This window comes from Mauremys mutica, chromosome 9 (assembly GCF_020497125.1).
Source record: "Mauremys mutica isolate MM-2020 ecotype Southern chromosome 9, ASM2049712v1, whole genome shotgun sequence".
NCBI classification, from domain to species: domain Eukaryota; kingdom Metazoa; phylum Chordata; order Testudines; family Geoemydidae; genus Mauremys; species Mauremys mutica.
This window is the reverse complement of record NC_059080.1, coordinates 29,697,252-29,724,152: the sequence shown is the minus strand read 5'-3', so window position 1 is coordinate 29,724,152 and position 26,901 is coordinate 29,697,252. Positions and strand designations below refer to the sequence as shown.

The 26,901-nt window shown below is 40.3% G+C and overlaps 1 protein-coding gene and 1 long non-coding RNA gene across 5 annotated transcripts in view; one reads left to right on the top strand and one right to left on the bottom strand.

Annotated features, from left to right (window-relative positions):
* The window catches only part of DACH2 (dachshund family transcription factor 2), a 491,181-nt gene that overhangs the window by 45,230 nt on the left and 419,050 nt on the right, over positions 1-26,901 (bottom strand). For 2 of the 4 annotated variants that reach the window (XM_045029323.1, XM_045029324.1), the window contains one exon: positions 26,656-26,736. The exons of the other annotated variants lie outside the window; for them this stretch is intronic. In XM_045029323.1, the coding sequence (XP_044885258.1) occupies positions 26,656-26,736 (81 nt within the window). The remainder of the gene's footprint in view (positions 1-26,655; positions 26,737-26,901) is intronic. 4 annotated transcript variants of the gene reach the window in all.
* Positions 4,656-23,113, top strand: LOC123376988. Its single transcript, XR_006582021.1, has 4 exons — positions 4,656-5,292; positions 9,188-9,344; positions 16,297-16,518; positions 20,286-23,113. It is a non-coding gene; the product is annotated as an uncharacterized LOC123376988 (long non-coding RNA).

Genomic DNA, 26,901 nt, shown 5'->3' with positions numbered 1-26,901 from the left:
GGGTCCCGCTTCGGCAGTAATTCGGCGGCGGTGGCGCCCCGCGGCAGGTCTTCAGGACACTTCGGTGGCAGGTCCCAGAATGGAAGTGGCCCCCCCCGCCAAAGACCCCGGGCCCCGGAATTCTCTGGGCGGCCCTGCCTAGCCTCGCGTCGCCCGGCGCCGGCTCCGGCCGCGCGTCCCCCGCCGCCCGGCACCACATCGCCCGGCACCGCGTCCCCCGGCTCCGGCCCTGGCCCCGCATCCCTTCCCGGCCGCCCTACTCTGGCCGGCCAGCTACCTGGCTCTGGCCGTCCGGCTCCCGCCACATCCTCCAGCTCCGGGCTCCGGCCGCATGACTCCTGCCCCGGCCCAGCATCCCGGGGCTCCTGGCTCCAGCCGCGGCCGGACTGTAGTGCCGCCAGCCACATCCAGGCAGCGCAGTAAGGGGGCAGGGAGGGGGTGTTGGAGAGAGGGCAGGGGAGTTCGGGGTGGGAGGTGGATAGGGGTTGGGGGGGTCAGAGGGCAGGGAACAGGGGGATTGAATAGGGGCAAGGGTCCTGGTGGGGCAGTTAGAAAGGATCAGGGGATGGATGGGGCGGTGGGAGGCAGTCAGGGGCAAGGGTTCCAGGGGCTGTCAGGGGACAGAGGGAAGGGGTGGTTGGATGGGGCAGGGGTCCCTGGGGTGGGGGGAGTTGTCAAGGAACGCGGGGGGTTGGATGGGGCAGGAGTTCGGGGGGGGGCATGATTCCTAACCCTAAGAACATTTGCTAATGTTGTTGATTGTTGTGCAGGGGAGATGGTGAGAACTGTTCCCATCAGTCTCCTTGTTGTCCATTCCTTTTCCCTTCTTTATTTACAGTATAACTACAAAATAGTTTTCAATATTTCTGAGTATATAACATATGCCGTCAAAAGCAGGACTACCAAAAGTGTTAAAAGTGTTAAAAATACTGGTACATGTCTTCCTATTCATTAAATAAAATACTGTTTTACTGTTCTACTAATGTGTATATTTTCTTTAAGTTAAAAAAAGTTAAAAATTTAATTTTTTTAAAATAGCACCAAACTTTAAGGGTGCGGCTTATAATCAGGAGCGGCCTATACTCGGAACAATACGGTAATTAACAGAAATTGGCAAATGTTTTTTGTTAATCGTTTTACACTGATTACAGTTGTTTAATCTTGTCTTTCAATCCATCCTTTTTTTTTCATATTAAAGCCAGCTAAGATATTTGGGTAGATAAAGTGGTGATAGTGTATTTTACATACAAACATGTATGCATAAATAGACATATATACACACACACACACCCCTTTGACTATGTCAGAGGTAAGGAGAAAAACTGGATTTGAAGGTAAGCCTGGAGTAGGTGAAGAGTCAGAGGAGGGAAAGTCTGAGGGTAAGAGAAGATAAGTTTTGGGAGGGACCTGGACATTTCCATGCTCCCCAGATTTTGATATGGAAACTGACAAAACCAGGTTCATAGTTACCTTTTAACTACATCAGTAATGTTTTCGTCATTTCAGATTTCTTTTTAAACAGATGAACATAAAAAGTATTAGTCAAATTAAAAAAAAAGAATCAGTAGAAAAAACAGCAGGGATCAATTATTTTTAATAAACCAAAACATCTGGATAACATATTTTGAATATCAAGTTAATTTAGTTTAATTTTGATTAATATTGTATTTGTATGTATATTTAAAACAAACGCCTTCACTCCCCTGAAGAATATTGCAATATGCTTGAGAGCATGCTGGAAATACAGGCTCATACAGTAACTGAAACAATGACAAAGCCCCTCAATCATATTGGCACTAACGCCCTAATTCCACATGCTTGATCCAGCATTACTGAAGTTATGTAAGTTTTGAGATTCATTTCAGTGAGACCAGAATCAGACCTTGACTCTTAGGCTATGTCTACACAATGCACCTTTTAGTGACACAGCTGTGCCGCTAAAAGGAGCGCACTGTAGCTGCTCTTCCCGACAACAAAAAAATTCCACCTCCAACGATCGGTGGTAGCTTTGTCAGCAGGAAAGCTCTCCTGCCGACAAAGTGCCATTCACACCAGTGCTTTTTGTCAGTAAAACTTTTGTCATTCGGGGGGTACTTTTTTCACACCCCTGAACAACAAAAGTCCAGTGTAGAAAAACCTTAGTAAAATCTGCTATGATGCTTGCAAAAGCTTGAAAGGAAACACTTTTCTGTTGAGGAACAGAATCATAATTTGGTATTGACCTGTGATAACTACCAGACCACTTACGCTTTCAAATGATAAGTCCTAGTGTCACTAATACAATTTGGCCATATTGCTCCTATGAAAACATCTGTATCAAATATTTCAGTAAGTGACTTTTGTAAGCCAATAGACTAAAATCATAAGTTTTAGCTGCACCCAGCAAGGTATACTTATTTAAAACTAAATGTGAAATTCACTCTTCCACAAAAGAAGCAGTGTCATGAGAAAACTTAGGCTTTAAGTTTTGTAAACGCTGCATTTTCAATATTAGAGTGTCAGTCTTCATTCACTCTCTGACAAGGTTGTCAATCAAAGAACAATCTAGTTTTGTAAGACTTTAACCAAAGATCAGAGCAATGATACTGCTGAGTTCACATTATCTTCCCAAAGATAACTACTTGAACACTTTCATAGTGCTGCATCGATATTACTTTTGCACCATTCTTTCCAAGTAAGTAAAACACTACAAAGTTTGGCAGTCCTTTTGGGTTCCAGTTTCAGCCCTGATATAACTGATACCCCCAACACACTCCCTCTCCCCCAGTTGCTAGCTGTGAATAGTAGGACTTGCATTCAGCTAAACTTACGTCAATTAAAAAGAAAATGAAGCATGCTCTCTGCCTCTTTGAAATATATTGAATGTCTTTTATTCAATAACAATAGTTAGGCAATGAAAAGAAGAGAGAGCAAAATGTGGTATATCATCGTTTTGCTTCTGACTTTAGCCCAATGGCAAATGAAAGGCATCCAAAATCAATTTCAAGAAGCTAATAAATTCAGTCTGTGAAAGCAATGAAACTATAACTTTTGCAACCTCATCATCAAGCTGATTTGTAAGCAAAGCTGGGCCCAATTCCTGAACATGATGTCACCTACATTTTCAGTTTCAAGCAGGTAATATAACATTTCTACACAGCTTATATTCAGAGGCTAAACATGTTTATATCTTCTTTCCCCAAACATATGTCCTGGTAATATCATAATAAAAACCTAAATGTTCTATGTATAGGAAATACTCATGCCGATCACTATCAGTTATTTCTTCAAATGATAGAAAAGAAAGGTGAAGCCTCATGTCTGAAGCCAAATGATTGAGTGTTCTGCACAAACTCTCCATGGTCTTCTAAACAGACCATTTAATAGGAACTGGGATTTTAGTTTTGTTTTGTTTCTTTAACTGAGTGAAAAGCTCACCTGCCACACACAGTCTCAAAGAATAGACAGCACTTTCTAAAGGGGAAATTAATATAGGTTAAATTACAATTTAATTAGAGATTATCCTGTGAGGTGCTGAGTATACTCAATTCCCAGATGTATAGATTCTGATCTTAGTTACACAGGAGTAAACCTGGAGAAACTCCATTTACTTCAAACATTTATTTCAGATTTACATGCGTTCACCTAAGAATATAATTTATCCCACAAACTGTAGTATGCGTTGCGAGTGCTTTTCACCTCACTTCTGCGTAGTGCATTCCAGAATCAAATCGTAAATCCACATAGCTACCCAAAGAATTCAAAAGGCTGTCTGTTATTGGTAACAGTATTTGCCATTAAAATAAGAAGAATCATTCTTAAAGATGATTAACAAAGAGAAAAAATGTACCTGTAACCTTTTTCTCTACTTTATGCAGGGGTGGCTGGCCAGGTGGGGCTAAGCCCAACCAATCAGGTCCCACCTGTGCAGCCTGGCTGACGTCCCACAGGTGCACCACCTACCACTTTGAACTAGTGAGGCTAGAACTTTTCCATCCCTGGGAGGCTGCAGTATATTTGGCTGCCACTGGAGGTCTTTTCATCACAGTCTGCAGGTGCAGAAGGAGGAGCCACACACTAGGGAATAAAGGTTTCTGTATGGCTACTTCAGTTTTTCCCCACAGAGGGAAACTACGGGGCAGCCTACATATATACTCTGTAGCCTGCATTCCAGAGGCTGAAAGCAAGAGATGAAGAAAGCAAATAGAACAGGCAAAGAGAGCTGTATTCAGCTTCTGTGCGGTGATTTCAGACACACACATGGTCCATGCTACCTCTGTTACTATATTTTCAGACCCAGCTACAAGTAGGGATAATAAAAGATGAACCACACTAATGGACATTATTTTGGAAAATTACCTCCTGTAGTTGCATTTTTATTTTGCTTTGCTCATTTTAAAATATATATACACAGATGTATGTGCACATAGATTTCTGAGCCTGGAGAATTGTGTGCATGCACATGGACTCATTTTAAGCCTGAGAGAGAGAGAGAGAGAGAGAGAGAGATTTGGTAGACGCTGCAGAGAAATTGGGGGGGGGAGGGCAGGTTCTCAGGCTGAGGAGGAAGAGAGAGTTTTTAAGCAGATGGGAATTGGGCTGCAGGGAGCTGAGAGGACCTGGGGAGTTTTTGAGACAGGAGGGGAAGGGAGTTGGGTTGGCAAAGTTTAATACAGGGGGAAAGTCAAGACCTGAAGGTGTGGGCAAACAGGTAGCATGTGGAAGTTTGTAGGAGGTGGAGATTGTGGGGTACAATTACATTTGAAGAGGAGAAACTGGGACTACCTGAGAACTATAAAGGAGTCACATACACAATGATAAATACTGTTTTTTGCCATCCTGCTTTTTCTGTAAAAGTGTCCTACTTTTTTCCATTTTGGACTGTGTACTGGAACGAGAGCTGGTGGCACCTCCCAGCTTGAAGCAGTAATAACAAACACCAAATACATGGTTTCCATCATCAGCACCCCACTATAAAAATTGTTCCAGCACCCATGATTCTGGAAGAGGGAGGGTTTGGGAAAGGATGACCTCATACTTTCCACTTCCGCATCAGCCCATCTTATCCCTCAGCAAAACATCCCCTTCATCTGATCACCATGTCCCAGTTCTTAACATTGAAAATATGATCCATCTGGTGTCTGTCTTTATGGGTTACAGACAAGGATTGCATTTTAAAATATTTTCATGCTTGATTTTTACATTCAGCATATCAGGTCTAGTTTACTATGCTATTTCTCTAGGACTCTACTGATCAACAGAAAATGAGGGGCATTACAAGAGACAAGTGATTGAAGTCTGAACATGTGAGAGGTGAATACTGTTGTTTGTTGTTTATAAGGGGTTTGAGATGAATAGATGTTAACAAGGGAGAGAAAAGCTTTCTTTGTTGAAGTTTGAAACACTCTGTTCCTTCAACTGAGCATGGAAAAACTACCTCTGCCAAATCTCTACTCTTTCAAATTCAAGGAATCCTCTAGCAAAAACAGGGAATTCAAAATCCAAGAATTGACATTCCTGATACATATCTGTGGTTAAAAACAAGCAGAAAAATACCTTTCAGTTCTTCTTTAGAAGCAAAATAGGGCAGAAGAGCTTTTTGGTGTATCCTTTTGTAGGTCATTTTTAAAATAACAAAATGTTCAAGTTAATGCGTAGTGGATTCACTCTGACTTTCTGTACCATGCTTCCATGCTTGTGTCTTTATTTCCCAAGGATCCACTGCTTAGATGAGTGCATCGCCTGCACTGTATTTAGTAGAAAACTAAAAATCTGATCACACATTGGCATGTGGCCAGGATTTAACCAGCTGTGTGTATGAACAAGAGTTTCCAATACAAGCAACAAGAGTCTTCCTTTTGATAAGGAAAAGCAAAAGCTACACTGCTAAATACATACACCACTCAGCAACAAAGGCCACTGTAGAAGCAAATCCCGCCCTAGCTTTTGAGGCTACCGAGATGCCTCTAGAAGTAGAACCTATGCAGCTTGAATGTGCATGGGTAGGGGCGGGATTCTGGGGACACAGAGGTGGTCTGCTGGTGTGAAACTCAGCTGTGTTAGGGCCTCCTGAGATCCTCCTCTTTCCCCTGCTACACTCCCCATAGCCTTTCTTGGCTCCACAAACCCCACATGGGGCGGAGCAGACTACAGCCTGGTACTCATGTTGCCCAGAATTCAGACCTAAATATAGAGTAAACTGGAGCATGGGTTGTCCACCACCAGCTAACATTTTTAAGAGTGATAAACTTTGCCTAAACTAGGTATTAACCTGTTTTTAAACAGCACTTCACTGAAACATGTTTTTTAAGCAGTTTTTTCCTACTTTAGACAAGGACTATGGGACTGGTCCTATAAGGTGCTACCCCCTTTGTTTAGCTCTCACCAGGTATGTCTACACTGCTATTAAAAACCTGCAACTGGCCTGTGCCAGTTGACTCAGGTTAACAGGGCTCGGGCTCAGGGGCTCTTTATAACTGCAGTGTAGACGTCAGGGCACAGGCTGGCTCAAGGAAACTGCGAGGTGGGAGGGTCCCAGAGCTCAGGCTGCAGCCCAAGTCCAAATGTCTATGCCACAATTAAATAGCCCCCTACCCTGCGAGCTTGAATCAGCTGGGTGGCTAACTGCAGCGTAGACATACCGACCAGGTGCTTAAGCTTTCCGGTGAGTACGCACTGACTGTTTATAACTTAGACATGAGACAGGCATTTTATTGTTTTTCAAATAATTTTCATAAACCAACATTTGTACAATTATACAAAGTTTAAATCCGTTTAGATTTTCTGAATTATTAGTGGATAGATTTTCAGATTTATGTAAGATGATAGCCCTGCAATTCCTTTAGATTTATGTAGTTAAAATTCATTTTTATTGCTTAGAAAATGTAAGGTTAAGTAGCTAAACTTTTCTGAATTTGCTTGCACCTGTGACTCAAATGCTATGCTGCAAAGTGTTATCTTAAATTCATCTCCTGGTGAGAGACTGGTGATAAATTCAATTTAAGACATTTATGAAGACAACATTTTATCAGAACCTTAGGAAGACTAATAATATATTACTATATTAAAGTAATAATCCTAACTGGGCCTAACTCTTCACTTAGTTTTGATATTGTCTCTATTATTTATTCCTTGACGGAGAATATTAAACACAGTAGAGTTTGCAAATTTCCACTAATGAACAAGAGAAGTTCATTGGAAGTACTGAATTTTATGAATTAGAAAGTAAGCAAATTAGATAGAAAATGAGCCACATGCATCAAAACCCATCACGTTTGTATATTTGACAATAGTTTATTTCCAATTATTTATGACAATTTGGGATAGGAGAATTAATTCTGCTTAGTTTTTATTCAAACTTGAACATTAATTGATTAGTTTATATTCCCCATGCTGTGAAAAAAAAGGGTGAAGAAAGAAACAGAGATTTTAAAAATTTGGTGAAAGAACACTGAAAAATGAGGCTGAGAATGGAATAGGGTAAAATAAATGCAATGAGACTATGATAGTGAGAGACAAAATCTTATGAAAAAATAGAGTATTCATCACATACACTATGGACACCACTTTTACGAGCATTATATTTGAGGTGCTCATTCAACCCTTATACATAGCACAGGCTCTCTAGGCAGAAACATAGTTATCACATTTGGGGTCAAAAAACTAGGATCCCAATCCTCAGGTCTGGTGGTGGAACTATGGTTGATACAGGACTCAAGGATACCCTCCAGCAACTGAGAGTACCAGCAACTGGTGCTCAGGGTTTAGCCCTGAGCACCACTCAGAACATCCTCAGGGCTGCTTTAAATTATGCTGACTGGTAACAGCCCTCCAGCAGCAGTTCTACTGGTCAAGGATTGTCAGCGCACACAGTAGTCCAGCCTCACCCCCTACTGCTTTCAATTTGCCCCCTACCAAAGTTGCCAAGAGCAAGTGGTACAGAGCTGCTATGCTGTTTTCATGTCACCTGGGGACTCTCCTGGCTGTTCAAGCCCACAGTCGATCCCCTGAGGTAGGACAGAGCAGGGCAAGGATCTAGCTGTGAGACAAAAAAAAAAAAGTTTCACACCCTAGTTTCATCATCAGTTCTCAAAGCCAAAATGTCTTCAATGTGGTTCAAAAACCTCAAACTCCATGAGGCTTGGCCATCTCTAATGACAATATCTGATAGTATACTAGTAAATGTTCTGCAGTACATTTTGTAATGGTAATGAAATCTGATTAATGTGAGACCTTTTACAGGTCAATATTATTAATTCTTTGCAGAGAAGGCGGAAGAATATTGCTGGATTTGCAATAGGATGTGCAGATTGGCAATGTGCAGATTAGAGAGATACTATTGTATCTGTGAATCTACATCAATATTCACTCTGTTTCTTGATGTTTTCCAATAAGAACTTGAAAGGGGACCTTGAATACTTTTTTATTTATATTCCCGCTCCCCCCACCATCCCACCCTGTGCCCTTCATTGCTGTCCTTGTGACATCTTTCTAAAACCAGAAAAAAAAGCATGCTATTAAAAATGCCTTTGCTACAGTATGTGATAGCACCATTACAGGAAATAATTGCTGCTTGGGATTTCTAGCCAGTCAATTAACCCCCAATTCGCATCTCAAGTAGCAGAGCAGGTGCACAGTAGATAAAGGGTAGGGGTTCAAGCCTCAATTAGGATGATATTTTCCCTAATAATTTAATATTTTGGTCAATTAAGTCCCTTAACTCTGAATTAACTGTTACAGGAATTGTAGGAGCAACTTCTCATTCAAAGGTTAGTTATGGTGTATTGTAGCTGGGCCTGAGTACTAGACTTATTCTCACGCAAATATTTTCAAAACTGCAGGTCAATTCTATTTAAAGGGGGAAAAAAGCATTCTCTCTTGGAACAGGAAAAGAAAATGACTTTCTACCATACTTACTAAACCACAGTATACTTCTACATCTGCTGTGTCTTCTGTGCCAAAGACAAGGTTATAGTTATGCAACAGATCTATTAGAAATAAGTTAACTACTCCACCACGCACTCATATCACTTGTCATATTAAGAAGGATTTCAGCATAGATCTTTAAATGACTAAACTCATCTCCATCCTACTTAGCTTGTTTCACATATTGCTAGGCATAGCAGCTTAGAATATTAGCTTGCTTTCCATCTGCTAGTCAACTAGACACTATCCGTTTGTGAAGTACTTTCTTGGTACTCATTTTCAGAGAATAAAGTCCTGGATTGCCTCATGGGAAGCAAAGGACATATGCTGATGCTCTACAGATACTGAATTGCCGCAGAGATGAATTTTTCTTGGACAGCATTCTGTTGAGTAGGTTCTGGAATCATATAAAACAGCCACTTGCAAAAAAAAGTAAAATGGTGAGTTCCTCGGCCAAATCAGTGATCTTTCTTCAACTAATTATTTTTTCTTGCTCAGAATGAAAACAGTCTGTCTTTGAAAAAAATCTGTCTATCATTAAAAAAGAAAAGTATTGCAAAGTTTTTGAAACAACTATAACAGATGTCATAGTAGTTGAAAGTACAATTAGAAAGCACAACGCCGCAGAAATAAAACTTCAAACAAAAGCGGAAAGAGCTCTTTGTGCACATCAATAATTTAGAATGATTTAAGAACTGTTTTATAGATGCAAGTAGAGCTCTTTCTGTCCATATATAATACACTTTCAATACATTGAATGTGGTCTTTATAGGCAAACAAAAAGGGATACGGTCCTTTTAAATTATTTTTAGGATAATTGTTTCCTCAGCAAACATCATTATTTATCAGTTTTGAAAAGAAGCCAACCGCTAACAGTTGAAATGCACAAATTTTGGCACACAACATAGAAAATGGTAATCTCTCCCCTCTTCAAGAACAGTTTTGCATCTATTTTACACATTTGTCAAGTTCTTATCTCAAAGCCCATGTAGTGTTACACAGTTCTATCAGAAATCATTATACTCCATTTCTAATTATTTCCCCATAGCTAATTTGGTAACATAGAAAAGGAAACATTCATTGCTACCAGGTGTAGTTACCTTCTTGGCTGCTTATGTAACACTATAAATTGACTCCAGGGATTTGGGTGGAAAAGATTTAATCTTTGTTTTTCTCTTCTTTGTATTTATTTTCATCTCTTGGATTCATTGTATCTTTTTAATCTTTTTTCTGAGACAACCAAGCTCATGACAGTGGTATATATGCTCTAGTTTTTACTTATTTGGGTTAAAGATCTCTCTCTGTCTCTATCAGAGAATCAGGTTCATGGGTTAGATACATACAATAGCCAGATTATCCCTTTTTTGTTGTGAGGGATGCAGGAGAAAGATGAAGTGGAGGGAATCCCCGAAAAGATCCCCTCAAATTGTCCTTACTCCATCATTTCGGGAAGGGGGGGGAAGATGGGTGGAGAACAGGAACAGCCCATAAATGCCTGCCCCAAACCTGACACAGCCTCAGGGATTTATACACATGGAGAATCCATAGAAAGCCAGTTGTTTATTTTGTTTTTAAACAAATTATATTATTGACTCTAGATGCCCATTCTTTGTGGCAGAAGTGTGCATTCAGGAGGGATTTGGATGGTCAGGAGGATAATTTGTGCAGAAAAGTGTTCCAAGTGGAAAACAGCAGTGCAGGAAGTGATGTGAAGTAGTAGTGGTGGTATTTAAGTAGGCTTCAGGCAGTAAAGGAGTAAGAAATGGGAAGAGAGTGACAGGCAGATATACAGCGCCTTGCGGGTGAGGATGAAAATCTGGTCCCCCAACAGCTTTCACTTATGCATGTAAAAATCTGGAATAATTCCATTTAAGTCAATGAACTTTTAAGTGAGTGGCGAGTCACACCCCAGATCTTCAGAGTTTTGGAACTTTCCAGAGATTAAAACCAGCAACACATGGGATGCCTCTGAGCCAGGGAAATATTTATGTAAGCAATCTGGATAGCACAACCAACCAAAGCCAAGCAGAAAGAGCAACACATCTGAAATAATCCCCCAGTGTGATATCTCCAAAGGTAACAGGCTTGTTGATGGCTGTGGAAAATTAGATAGGGGACAAGGTCAATAAAGGAAGTTGACAGAGATCAAGGAGCCTGCTGAAGTTTGGAGAGAGAAAGTTATGCAAATCAAATCTCTGAAACTTTAGGTTTGCCCAGCACTACAATTTGTTAGCCCATACATTCACATAGTCAGACCTCACAGGTCAAAACACTAAGAAAACAACATATACATATATTAATACACTTTAGACTGCACACTTATAGTGTCATAACAATATTTTTCAGATGTTGGAAGGAATCTATCATCTACTTTTTGTGTATGATAATGCACATAAGTTGCATATATACACACACACACACGGTAACTGAAGCCTGATTTATATGATTGTTGACATATACTATATTGGCAGTAAATATTACAGAACATTATTCTTTATTCCACAAGAAAAATAACTTGTATATTATAGGTAAGTACTTATTAACACTACAAGAAAATGTGCCCCAACTAATTATTTGATTAGATTTCGATATATTGTATTGTTCAGAGACAGACTAGTAATAAATATTCTTGTAAAAATAAAACTGCCTTTTACTAGCTCACTTTATTAACTTATAAACATTGAATAGTTTTATCTTCTATCAAAGGGTTTTGTACTGATTCCCATCATGTAAGTCTCTCCCACTGTTCTTCCACATATTTATTATTAATTTTGTTTTAATTTTATGACAGTATTTTGTTTTCTATGAAACGTGGAAAACACAAAGAAAATGAACTCCTTCTAAAAAAGTAATTTTTCATTTCTCCTTTGCATTTGAATCCCTTTCTGTCTGTAATGCCTAAAGCTACATGACAACAATATCAAAAGTCAAACAGCAACTGGCATCCTTTACTCTGTACATTTCCTTCACTCTTTTGCCTGGATGGTAGAAAAGCGAAAACCAGCAACACTGTGATCACTCTCCTCCTTTAAAAATAATAATAAAAACAAATAATAACAAATTAATAATAATAATAATAATCCTGATTGCCTGCATCCTGATTGTCAGCATTCAAAATGATTCTTTTAAAAATAGCGCTAGTGAACTTGTCAGATCACACCACTCTCATGTACAGCCTGTTGGTGTAATCTGACAAGTTTACACCAACAGCAGGTTTTTTGGGGGGTATAACTAATTCATTGTAGAGTTTGGATAGGTATTGGAGAAGGAGCAGAATATGGGGGAATGAACCAGTTTGGAAAAGTCTTCTCAACCGTTTTGCATATTTTTTCCCCAAACATTTTTAGGGGAGAGATTACTTTGAGAGGGAGATACTCTAACACAAAACTGCAAGGACACTAAGTTGGATCTGACCAAGATCACAAAAAGACAAAATAAAACATGTAGGGTTTGCTCTTCTCATCCCTGTATGTTTGTTTTAATGATTCCTTCCTAATATACTCATTATTTTATGTACCATTCATAATATACGTCTTGTTCATTTGCTGGCTTCCAAGCTGTGGCACCCACACGTCTACTTCAAAAGTAATACTAAGCTAAAGTATTACAGTAGTAAGAAACCAGAAAAGAATACCAGATATAAACCACCTTATACAGTGCTGAATTTACAGAAGACTGCAGGGAGTGGCTTTGTGTAGAGATAATTCAAAGCAGGTGCTTTTTGTTCTTGTACTTTTAAATATGCATTTTTAGACCAAAAATTGCCTTAAAAGCATATTTGTACATTGCTTCCAGGCACCTATTCTATTCTTCCAGGTAAAGGACAAACTATATCAAATATGTTTACATGGACTAATACTAAAATCTTACTAATAAAACTGCCCATCACCAGAAAGAAAAATGGCTACAATGAACAGGTACTTAGTACAGTAAGACAGTAGTGAAGTCCTCTGCCCACTACCTCAACATGAAACCTAATTTCCTTGAAATCGTAACCTGAGCTGGCTATAGTCCGGACCTCCCTATGTTCTGCAGCCCCAGTGGTTTTTGAGGTCAGTGTACAGGTCACATCAGCTCTGCTAACAAGATATCATGCATCCTAATAGATGTAACCCAATGCAATGCCTGAAATATAATGAAGAGCACACTTATTCTAGATTCATGCCTTTCTATCAATTTCAAGCATAGATAACTAACAATGAGAAGTTTGTTCACTTTCTTAAATATCGGCAGAAGTGTTTACCACTTTCTATGCCAGGAAATTATATCCTAGTAGGGTAGGAACACAAGTATTTTGGAGGTGCAAGTAAAGGATGTGTTTGTGTTCCCAAACCTCTAGTCATCAACAGAAAACAGATCTGTGGGCCTTGATACTACAGCAATGGATACTTTACAAACAAGATGGGGGAAGAGAGAGAGAGATCATGTTTACAAGGTGCTTATTCTGCTCTCATGTAAGATCTGACATAGGCCCTAAAGGAGAGGCGGGGGGAGGGGTGTCTCTTAAAATACTCAAAGGGCTATTATTAAAGGAGAGAGAGAGAAAATGTGCTCACTGCAACTGGATGCAGCGAGTCCTTGGCTGGCTAGAGAAAGAAACTAGTGGCTCTTTACAGAGCTGCATTCAAAGAAATTGTGAGGGGGAATGGCACAACTGAACAGTGCTGGGGTAGGGAGGCAGGCGGAAAGGGAACTGGCAGGACCAGGGATGGGGAAACGCTAACCCAACATGTGTCCAGGGAAAGAAGGTATTTGTACATCATGGTAGGAATTCTTTCCTTCTACCTCAAGCCAACAATATCCCCCCGCTAACCCATGGGTCAGAGTAGGACCGGGTTACCATGATCATCTGGGGGCATTACACTAGTTGCCCTGTTCCTTTGGCATGGAAAGGAATTTTTTCCACTCCAACACACTGGCCAGGTCGGTGGGTATTTTTTGCCTTCCCCAAAGCTGGTCACGGACAAGGGTTTGGTCAGACATGTCACAGAAGGTTTTCCAGGTGTCATTCAAATATGAGCTGCTACCCCAGAAAGGCACTCTGGCCACAACCCCTTTCTAGGCCCCAGGAATGCCGTCTACTCTGGATGTGGGTTCAGGAGAGGATCATATGGGGCCAGATCCACTGGTACCACATCAGCCACATTTTCCCCTAAGCAGTAGGAATCCTCAGCAGCCATTTTAAGGTGACTTTCTGACTTTTTGTGCCACAGGAGTGATGCAAAGGGGACAAAGCAGGGAGTCAAGAATCAGTCTCTAAACTCTAGAATCCAATTACTATAACTATTCTCTGAAAAATGAACACACTTTACTATATTTCATTATAATTAATGTAATGCTTGTGAAGGATTTGCAGCCCTAGAAAATGAAGTTCTCTAATGGACCATGTAACAGTTACAACATGGAAAGCATCAAAACAAGTTTCTCCACATTGCTCTGCCTTACCTAAACCTTACCTAAAGGGACCACTCTCTTGGACTGGTCAGTTTGGTCAGTCATCATGTTTATTCAACACGTGGTCTCTCCTCTGTGACTGGAAATGGACAGACCACCAAGACTCATTATATATTAGTTACTAAACACTCATCGGACAGGAAAGATTTTCATTCCTCTAGCCCTTTTCTGGGTTCAGAACAGATACCTCAAAAAGTCCCAGATCCCATTACCAACACCGTGAGTCATCTAGTCACCATTTCTATATAATATATAACTGATATGAATGTGTTGTCAGAATCTGCAGTTTTAAAATAAAAATATACTGCCAATTATAGTGTGTTAATCAAGATTTTAGTGAAGTTTAATTGGGACATTCGCACCTATCTATGAGTATCAGAAAAGACTTCATAGTTAATCTAACTCAGAACATATCCATTGCAAATGTAACATAGGGTTAAAAGTGCAATTGCCACAGATTTCTTTGAGATTATCCCAGGTACTGCAGACATTTGGGAAAAATTACTTAATTATTATTATTTACTTCATTAATAATGTTCTTTTACCTTGACCACAAATCAGATGCAATGAAAACTACCAAAAATTTCTTTTCTGTTAGTATACACCTTCCTTAGAAGCAGAAATTGCTAGTTTCTAAAAAAGTTTTCCAATGAAGAATGGTGTTTGACCTCAGCCTTCATTGTCCTTCCTGACATCAGCAGTTTTTCCAGTAAAATGTGCTGTTAGGGGAAGCCAAACTTTCGAAGCGGGATGGTCTAATTCAGACCAGATCAACTCATATTGATGAATACATCATATCAGAAACTAAACCTTCTCAGAATGCATGTCTGAGCAGCATGTGCATGCCCACACACACACACAAACACACACTTTCTTAGAAGGGACAAAACTCTACATGATTTTGAAGATACAGTAATGGAGACAATAAGAAATTCTTTGCAAAATTCTCTGCCAAATCTAGCATCAGCCCTTGAAGCCAAATCAAAAGCATGTTTAGTAAAAATGTACATAGAACTCCAAGTTGCAGCTCTGCAAATTTCAGTAACCAGGATTTGTTTAAAGCAAGCAAAAGATACTGACAAAGCTTTGGTGGAACAAGACTGTACCACTGTAAGTACAGGAATTTCTGCCAATGTGTAGCATTGAACGATACATTTTTAATCTATCTAGAAACAGTCTGGGAAGACACAGTATAACCCATGGTGATGCTTAGCATAAAACACAAATAATCTAGATGAATATCTGAAAAATTTTAGCTCTATTTAAGTACTATGTGAGAGTTCTTCTTGCACCACAGAATGTAAAACAGATTTCCCCTCCTTAGAATGTGTCTTTGGGAAAAATATACTAGCATATTAATTGTCTGATTGAAGTGAAATTCAGAAATCACTTTTGGGAAAACCTGCGATCAGATCTAAGAACCACCTTATCTTTACAAAAAGATATAAATGGTAGATCAGATATCAATACATTTAATTCACTCACCCATCTGGCTGATGTTTGGCAATAATGAATGCCTTAAGAGAGAAATATACAGAGAACTCTCTGCCAAGGGTTCAAAAGGTGGTTTCATGAGTGTAGGTAAGGCCAAATTAAGATCCCAAGGGAATACAGGATTTCTTAAAGGAGGATACACACTAGACAGCCTCTTCTTAACTGTATTATGCACATACAGCAATCTACAATCAACCAAAATATGGTAAATTGATATAGCTGCCAAATGAACTTTCAAATGTGAGTTAGATAACTCCTCTGTTTTTAAGTGCATTAAATATTCCAAAGCACAAAATTTGGAAGCTGAGACAGGAGAATCAGATTTTCCCTGCATCCGAGCCCCGAATCTAGACCATTTCAAATAACAACACTTTCTGGTAGAGAGCTTTCTAGAATTAAGCAGTACAGTTTACACTGACAGGGAATGTGACTGTTCCTTCTCAGATGGAGTCGACAGAGTCTGTCAAAGGGTATGTCTTCACTACTGGCCCGATCGGCGGGCAGCAATCGATCCAGCAGGGATCGATTTAACGTGTCTAGACTAGACCCAATAAATCACTTCCCGAGCGTTCTCCCGTCAACTATTGTACTCCAGCTCAGCGAGAGGCGCAGGCAGAGTCGACGGGGGAGTGGCAGCAGTCGACTCACCATAGTGAAGACACCGCGGTAAGTACATTGACTTCAGCTACATTATTCAGTTACGTAGCTGAAGTTGCGTAATTTAGATCGATTCCCCACCACCCCCAGTGTAGACCACACCTAAGAGTAGACAGAGTCGAAGTCTGATTGCCCAAGCCATCAGGATCCAGATGAAGTATCCTGTTACTGAGGCAGAAGGTCTTGAGACAGAGGAAGACATGGAAGATGCAGATAGACAGTTGAAACAGAATTGTCAACCACTGCTGACACAGCCACGCTGGAGCAATCAGAATTATCTTTGCCCTGTTCTAACACATCTTCCTTACCAACTTCTGGATTAATGGAAAGGGAGGAAAGCATAGAGAAGGCCTCTTCCCCAGTGCAGAATGAAAGCACTCAAGATGGACTGACTATCCCTTCCCACTCTTGAGTGGAAACAGCAACACTTTCTGTGGAACCTTGTAGCAAATAGGTCCACCTCTGGCTGACCCCAACTGGAAAAGATGCCCTGATTCAACTGATCCTTCAGCACCATTCATGCATCTGACAGTTGTCCCTGTTGAGATGATCTATAACCACATTGTTTTCTCCTGCTAAATTCAGGACCACTGGATAAATGTCCTGAAGAATACACCAGTCCCATAATCTGATTGCCTCTGTACAGATATAAGCGCAGTGAGCACTGTTCCCCCACCCCCTCCACCAGCTGTGTGTTGACATAATGCATAGCAGATGTATTGTCCATTAGTACTTGAGGGAAGGAGGAATGATCTGAGGGCCAGACTAATAGCGCTTAACTCCAACACACTGATGTATAAGCCTCTCTCCTGAGAAGTCCAGTGACCTCAACCTGTAAGATGACTCAGATGTGTTTCCACTGACACATCAGAAGTTACCCCTCACTGAGGGTGAAGGGGGACTGAACTGGACATCTCTGAGAACATATGGTCTAACTAGCTACCATGTCAATGAATCCAAAATATTTCAAGGCATGCTGACTAACATTTGTAAATTGTCCACATTTGGTCTGTAGACTTGAGATATCCAATGCAGCATTGGCCTCATTCTGAGACATGCAAACAGAGTCACATAGGTAGCAGCTGTCATGACACCTGTGAGATCCAGAAAGAAAATTACATTCTGAGTTTGATGTATTTGAATGTTTAAAACATATTGAATAATTTTTAAAAAATCTGTCATCTGGTAGAAAAGGTTTTCCCTGCCACCAAGTACCATATGGAGCCTATGAATAAAATTCTCTAAGTTCAAACAGAGGTTTACTTTCTCACATTCATAAGTAATCCCGGGTCTAAAAAAATTTGTAAAAGCAATGTGGTTTAACAGATCCGTGTGAACAATGGCCTTAAAAAGCCAGCCATTCAAATATGAGCCACTACTCCAGAAAGGCACTTCATAAAAACTCTTGCTGCTTTGGACAGGCCAAATGGAAGCACCTTGTAATGGAAATGGCATCACATCACCACAGAATGAAAATATTTTTGATGACTGTGTCAAATAGAGATATGAAAATATCCATCCTTTAAATCGGGAGTCACAAACCATTCCCTAGCTGAAAGCAAAGGGATTATGGAGGCCAGAGTGAACATGAAACAAACTTCCAAATTTTCAGGTTTCTTAAATCTAAAATTGGAGGAACTGCCCCCTCCTTTTTCTACACCAGAAAGTATCTAAAGCTTCCTCAGGTGTCCAGATACCTCCTTGTCAGCCCCTATCAAAAGCAACTTTTGCACCTCTGAATGTAGACTAGCTTCATAGAAGGTTCCCTAAAAAGGCCAGGTTAGGGGGAAATAAAAGAGCATAGTTTCTTGAACTTTAATGACATAGCCCTTCTCTATAATTCCTGGAACCCATTTGTCCAGTGTAAGAAGCCTCATTTGCTGATAAAAATGGGCTAACCAACCTCAAAACAGAAGAAGGGAAGGGACTTTGCTGACTGGTTCTTAATTTTTGATCCTCATATCAACTCTGAAGCTTCCTGTTCAACCAAGATGAAAGGGAGAGAACAGTTTGCTTAGATTTAAACCTTGATTTAAAAGACTTCTCTCTGTGTTGGCTCTGGAAAGATGTAGCCTGCTGTGCTGTTGTAGACATCTTTGATATGATGAAAAATAAGCTGAGAAAGATGGCAGATAATGCTGTCTCTGATAAGAGAAGGAAAGAGCAGAAGGTCTTCTAGAAGAAATCAAACCCAAAGAGCAGGACATCCATCTTGTGTCCTTCACTTTTTTCAGCCGCTCATCCATCTTTTCACTGAAAAGACCATCCTCTTCAAAGGAGAGATCCTCCACTTTAATTCTAGTACAGTAGAACCTCAGAGTTACAAACACCAAAGTTATGAACTGACCAGTCAATCACACACCTCACTTGGAACCAGAAGTACACAATCAGGCAGCAGCAGAGACAAAAATAAAAGTGCAAATACAGTACAGTGCTGTGTTAAATATAAACTATTAAAAAATTAAAGGGGGAAGTAGCATTTTTCTTCTTCATAGTAAAGTTTAAAAGCTGTAGTAAGTCAATGTTCAGTTGTAAGCCTTTGAAAGAACAACTATGATGTTTTGTTCAGAGTGACGAACATTTCAGAGTTACGAACAACCTCCATTCCCGAGGGGTTCGTAACTCTGAGGCTCTACTGTATCCAAAGAAAAAGCAGAGGACTGTCTCCTCAGCATAACTACAGAAGTCAATGCTCTAGCAGAACAGTCTGAGGCATCAAATGCAGCCCTGAAAGCATACTTTGCAACATTTTGGCCTTCCGTTATAATCACATCTGCCATTCTCCTTTTGTCTTCCTGCAAATCCTGCACAAACAGTGCCATGTTTTCCCACAGGTGGAATTGATAGTGGGCCATAACTGCTTGGTAATTTGCCACCTTAATACCATGACAGGAAGAAGAGACTACCTTTCTCGCTAGGGAATCAATCCTTTTCCCTTCTCTGTCAGCTGGAGTGGAAAGTGCTTGTCCAGACCTCAATCTACTACTGGCTTCAGCCACAGCCAGTGAATTAGGTACAGGGTGTATGCAAAAATATGAACACCCCTCCAAGGGTATCTGTTATAATTTGTCTGCCCTTTCGAAAATAGGCTGGCAAGAGGCAGGGGTGGAGCAAGCAATCTTAGTGGGCTGCAGCCAACCACTGAGAATTGGTATTGACATCCAACTCTTGGAGGTAGTTCTAAGAATGTTGGACACCGAATGGGAGGTTTCCCCCACAGGTACTGAAGAGAAGTTCAATGTGGATGCCATGCAATCCACCAGGGCATGAAACTGCAGAGCATCCGCAGAAGGGGAAGAGGCAGAAGCTCATCTGGTGACAAATCAAGATCATCATCTGTCTTCAAAAAAAAGATGTCATCTTCTTCCTCAGATGGAGTATGTGGCACCCCTGTCTGGTAGAAGTGGATCTGAGGTTTTCTCCCCTGCCAGACCCTTTACAGATGAAACATCAGGAGGACACTTGAAAAATTTCCCTGGTGGCCTCCAATAACCCCAGCAACTGGTATTTGGGAACATACCTGCAGGAAGAGGGCCAAAAGGCAGCATGAAATAAGGGGAAACAGATCTCTTTATTCTTCCTCTATCCTACTCTGGAAATGGATCCAGCCTCAGATCCATGATGGACTGCACCAGAACCAGCAATGGACCCGGAAGATGGAGAGAATTAAATGGCGAGAAAGCTCTTCATTGAGACCCTGTGGGAATCTTAGGAGGAGGAAGAGATACAGATGGATCCAGTGAAAAATTAATAATCTCCCATCTCCTTTTTTTCAGGTGAAGATGATGCAGCCCTCAAAGCTTGTCTCTTCCTTGAGATCATCTGTTTCTTACTCAAATCCGAGGAATGCTTGGAAGCAGAATGGTGTACATCAGCCACCAAAGTAAAAGTCCTCCTCTGATCCAAAAATGGACCTGGAATCTGAACAGGGGTCAAAGCTGTATCTGAACACCTGGATGGCACAGGATCTGGTGAAATGAAACCCCATGACTTTCTTTTAACTCTAATATATTATTTCTTTCAACTGTTATGAAATGACCTAAGAGTCTGTAGTGTGCATGGTGAGAGATATCAAAAGGAGCATGAATTTATTTTTAATTTGGGAGTCTTCAATATTTCTCAAGAGGAACATTCACAAGAAATAAAAATTAAATATTTCTTGCTTCACAGAATGTCTTGAACATGTTGTGAAATACTGGTATGTTGACAACACAGCCAGTGCGTGAATTAAGATATCCCATCATGAAAATTTTGAATAGGTGTTGACATACACTGTGAACTTTCTGTATTTCACAGACACTGTGTATTTCAGCTTCATGCCCTTTAGTTCTTTTCTTATTCCTTGTACACTCCATCTGGATGCTTTCAGTTTAATTGTTGGAAAAGTTCTGTCTCAAGAGAGCACATCCTTCATATAGCATGGTGCCAGTTGCTGTTTCAGGTGGTCTGCACCTGTTTTTACTCTTCCCCTCACACTTAAATAACCTACTCCTCCTTTGGCAATGATTAATTCAAACTGTATAAAAGTCTGTTGTCATCTAATGAAATGTGTTAAACAAAACAGCTAATTTTTCAGTTGCCTCAAGCTTCTAGTCAACTGTAAATATTTCTGTCACTTTCAGTAGAACTTTAATAGATACCTCAGCTGACAGAAAAGATGCAAAATCCCAATTTCCCTTTGAATAATATGGGAAGAGTTTTTTTCAAAAAAAAAAGAAAAAGAAAAAGGAAAGTAATAGGTACCACAACTCCACAACTCTGGAGACCAAACTCTCTGTAGAAAAAATAGAACATATCCCACAGGGCTTTGCCTAAGTGCCTAGAGAGTGCTAGAGAGCAGTTTCCAGAACTGGGCAACTAATTCAGAGCAAATAATTTTTTCAACAAATGTAGCTTCTTTTTCAGCTCCAAGTATAACCATGAGCTTGTCAAACTATCCCCTGATTCCATTATTCACATTTATACAACAACTTTTTCTTACTAGATTTTTACTTTGTTGTTCAGTTGTGAATAGTTCACCAAGAATATCTGATACTTGATATTCCAAATTTGTGCTGTGACCGGCCAAAAGATACAGTATTGTTTCTGTTTAACTCAGTCAGGGAAAAGCTGAGGCTTTAAACCTCTCAGGGTAAGGGAGCAGTTTTGACAAAGGTAGGGAACAGGACTACGGTACTAAATAAAATTTTAAAACTTTTCTAGGAAAGCACAGGAATCTTTGCTAGAAAAAATAGGCTACTGCATGATTTATTGGTTGGCTTTATTATCTGGGTGGGATTTTTAAAAGTGCTTATCATTGACCTAAATGTACCCCAATGACTTCATTAGGAGCAGAGGTAGGCTTTGGCTTTTAATAAACTTACCCTGGGTACAAGTTTAAATTAATTTTTCTCTTCATATAGTCACACATAATAACAGCAGGCTCATGCATGATTCTAGTTGTGAAGGTAATGGCCAAATATTCTTGTCTAGCTTATTTAATTGTCTCAGTGATAGGGTTCTGGGGAAGAGTTTGGGAAGCCTATTCTCTGCTGGGTTGTGCACTCACCTGTCCCACACAAAAGATACCATCTCCATTTGAGCTCAAATATTTTCTGCAAATATTTGTAGAAAATTTTTCTGAGAAATTTGCCCAGCTCAGCTAGTTTCCTTTGCAAGAGCCCACCAAATAATTTCAAATAAACTACAAAACAACCCTTAAATATGGTTTTCAGCGACATGTAATATACTGGCTAGTATGTATAACCACAACAGTCATCCACCAAAGGGAACTTCAGAACTGTTCAATTCAAGGATTAAAAGCCCCTCTATAATTGAGAGTTTATGCTGTTTCTCCTCTAGCAAGCTAAAAGTTATGCACGTGTTTAAATACCCTGAAGAATCAGGAACTATATGCCAGCAGCCGCAGTTTTATTACTCGCTACTGACCCTACTAAATGTGAATTGCCAGCATGAAGGTGAAAATCTCTGTAACCTATCACTAATCCTCTGTGCCATCTGGTGTCCTGACACCTCTGTGGTATTTTTATTAACATAAAATGATAATCTGTAACATATATTATACAGATCTGCATATACAGATTGCCATACCATAACAACAACTGGGCTACATGTATTTTAAAGCTATTTTTCTCTTCAAGAGTAACTCAATCAAAATTATTTTGATTAAAGCATCTGTTTCTGACATCATTCTATATGATGGGAGAAGAAAATGCCTGAAAGTTGCTTATTTTAAAGTGTATTACAGCAGTCACTGATAACAACTAGGATAAACTCTTATTGTTTCTTGTGCTGAGATCTTACATTAGTAACTCCAGCAGCTGAATTTTAGTTAGTTAATTTTCATTTTGTTACTCCCCTAATTGTGTCAGAATGCTCAAATTTGTATAAGTTATAAAAAGGTGTATGTCACAAAAAAGCACGTTCTATATATGTCTTCAATACTAATTTCTTCATTGTCTGAAAATTTCCAAGTTACAGCAAAGCTGGCATTTTATGGCGTGTACAGCTATAAATCATTTTTAAATCATGATGATATTACTCAAAACAGATGTGAAAACATATGTTTGCCACGGTTGTATAAAGTGCTTACTTGTCATACTTAATAAATGTTGATACTTTTATTTAACTACATTCCTTCCTAATCTTTTCTCTGGTAAATATATTTTGCCTTGCTAAAGGCAGTGGCAGTGTTTGAAAAATGAAGCTCACTGTTTATACAAATGATATCTGTAGTATTTACTGAGCAGTTCAACATATATCACCATCTTCTATTACTGCCACACCCAGATGTGCTAAAACTATGATCTCATGGAGAGGTGTGACATGCTGCTCTCAAATATGTTGGTACAAATTACTGTGTATCTTCTAAAATCAGCTAATTTGCAGATGCACAAATTCTGCAGTTCATTTTTCATGTTATGTGGCACTGTGCTGTCTGGGTGTAAGAACCTAACCTTTGGGAATAAAGTTCATGTTAAGGATGAGATACTTTAAGTGAGGAATAATATTGTGACATTTGCATAGCACAAGAGAAAGGCGTAGGCTAGAAAGTTTATGGGCTTTCAAAAGCCAATCATCATGGGGCAACCGTTGGATCACTATAGCTAAAGTAAGATAGAAACCTCCACTCAATGGAGATATCACCAGGAGCTGTAAAATAAACATGGAGGCCAGTCACCATGCTAGATGTGAATTAAGTCTGGAATTATTTGGATATACAGTATTGCCAACATTCGTGATTTTATCCTGAATCTCGTGATATTTAGTATTTTTCATAAAGTCTCAACTCCTGGAGTCATGGGATTGCAGGAGGGTTTTAACTTTTTTAAAAAGAAGTTTCTATACCTCATGGTTTCAGAGAAAAGCTTGAAAATGTGATCCAAGTGCACCATAAAGGCTGAAAAATGAAAAGGCAAATAAAAATAACCTCTCACCCCTTTTAAAAAAAATCTTATAGTTTTTTAGCCAAACTCAGGAATTTTGGGGAGGGCCTGAGTCAAGATTTTTGAATGGGTTGGGTAGACAGTAGTGATCTGGAATTTTTGTTTGCACCAATCTTTAAACAGCAATTTCATCCTAAACACCCTTCAAGCACTTGTATATGATACATGTATATATATGTGGCACTTAGTGGGTGAAACAAAGCAACACTACACACAAATGTAGGACAAGAAATGAAGATTACTATATAAATTGAAACTTCATGGGAAGTTGGCTAGGACACTGGTGTTCATACCCCTGTTCATGCAAAAAGTTACAAGGGATATTAAATGACTACAGAAAGTCTGGATTTCAGTTTACGTTCTTAAAATGAATTTTATATGGGATTTGGGTTTTGGGGTTGACTTTTTTGTAGTTCATTAATCTATACAGGATGTGCTCTGCCTTGAGTGACAGACAACTGCTATCAGTCAAATATATGATTTGCATCTTGGAGCCTCATAGGGCATATTGCATTGTTTCACTGAAAAATGACTAAACATGTGGCAGGAAACCATGCATGCTTCAACAAAATTAAAATCAACCACACTTCCAGGTTCAGACTAAAATACTCATCTACGTAATTACTGAAGTAAAAGCAGGTTTCAGAGTCACAGCTGTGTTAGTCTGTATCCGCAAAAAGAACAGGAGTACTTGTGGCACCTTAGAGACTAACAAATTTATTTGAGCATAAGCTTTCGTGGGCTACAGCCCACTTCATCAGATGCATAGAATGGAACATATAGTGAGGAGAGATATATACACATACAGAAAGCATGAAAAGGCGGGAGTTCTTAGAGTTGGTAGGGGAACCCCCACCTTTTCATGCTCTCTGTATGTGTATATATCTCTCCTCACTATATGTTCCATTCTATACATCCGATGAAGTGGACTGTAGCCCATGAAAGCTTATGCTCAAATAAATGTGTTAGTCTCTAAGGTGCCACAAGTACTCTTGTTCTTTTTGAAGTAAAGGCAATGTGTTATCTTAAGAAGGAAGGTGTAGTGCAGCAGTTCTCAACACGGGGCAGTGCATTCCCTCGTTTCCTGCTGCTGCAAGGGGTTGAAGCTGCTCCTCAGCTCCCAAGCCCCCTTTGGTCACACAGACGGTAAGAGCCACCTGGGCAGGGGACCTGGCTCTGTGTCTGGCAGAGCCCCCAGGGAACAGGGACCACAGAGGAGCCCTCCCAGCACACAGCCCCTAGCTACCCTTCTCTCTGCACCCAGAGCTACTCCCCTGCCTGCACGCAGCCTCTAGCTATTCCCTCCTTGCACTCTGAGCTACCCCCTGCCCACACAGGCCCTCACTACCCCTCCCTACACCCTGAGCTACCCCCCTGCCCGCACACAGCCCCTAGCTACCCCTCCCTGCACCCTGAGCTACCCCTGCCTGCACACAGCCCCTAGCTACCCCAGCACCCTAAACTGTTTTCAAACTTTTTGAGGTGAGCCCCCCAACTTTGAGTTATAATTTTTGGTTGCGTCCCCTCCCCCACAACCCAGGCAGGCTGGGTGGCCTGCTGAGGTGAGTCAGGGGTGGAGTGGCACTCCCTCCCCGGTCCCCGCCTTGCGGAGCTGGCTCGAGCCCCACTGGCCCACCCGAAATAGAAGTCAAACAACACCTATGCCAAAGGGTTGCTACTCCACCCCACCAAGGGTAGCTACCCTGCCCCCGCCCGGAGCCCTGAGTCCCCCAGTCCTGCTGGGCCCTGGAGTTAAAAAGGCTGAGAACCCCTGGTGTAAGTACTATGTAGCTACTGGTGTTGGTTTGTTCAACACTGCCTACACAAATGCAAACTGTTAGGGGAAACAACAGTGCAGGACTTAAGCATAAGGGCCCAGGGGGCATATGAACTCAAGGTATTCCATGAATTCATGACGAGTTCTCAAATGAACTCAATAGGGCCCATCATTGGGTTCCTTGAGGAAGAACTGCAATGACTAGAGAAACATCAGGAAATGGGTGAGGAGGAGGAAAGGGCAGTGACCACTAGAGACACAGATCATTAAGGTAAGAACATGCATTCTCTCCCCCAGGGTAGAAGAGGTCAGGGGTCTAAAGAACCTCTTTTCCCTACCTGCCCTGACTCAGCACCGCTCCCAGAAGCAGGCCACAGGTCCCTGCATAAGACTGAAAGCTGCAGAAGCCTCAACTCTTTGTTGACATTAGCAGCAGGGGGACCTAGTTAACATTTGCCAACAATACTGCCCCAAACTTGAGCAACTGAGTTGACTGGTCTGACTTTTTGCAGAAAACAGACATACTGCCTAAAAAGCATTCACAGAAATTAAATTCACATGCACAAGTATTAACACTGAAGGTGCTTCCACACTCACCCAGTAAAGGAAGAGAAACAGTACCAAGGAGCTAACCAAATATTTGTAGAGAATTATTCATAATCAATAAGGTTTGCCAAATATTTCTCTAATAATGAATAAATACAAAGAAATACAGATCTTATTGTTTATACTTCCTAAGTAGAAATACGGCTAAATTCATTGGATACCTTGCAATGGATACCTTACATTATTCATTGCAAATTATGTTTTCAGCTCTATAAATATAATGTTATGCCACTGGATATATAGAATGTGGGCAATGCAGGAAAAGTGCATTATTAATTTCCTTACACATGCAGTATAAAAAACAATAAAGGATTCTACCTTTCTCCTTTTGGAGTTTTTTTAGATTGGTCCCAGTATCTTGATCAATGAGTTCTCCTTCTCTGGCATTGGTCAGCATAGCTAAAAAAATCAGAGTGCACAGCTCTGTAACACTGCCAGTGAAAAAAATTCCCAAAATACACAATGAAAATATTCAATGACATTTTTTTCTGCCAATATTCTGGCAATTTTGCATTCTTATACAGCGAGTTCTTAAGTGGTGGGCCATTTTTTGTCATCTACTAA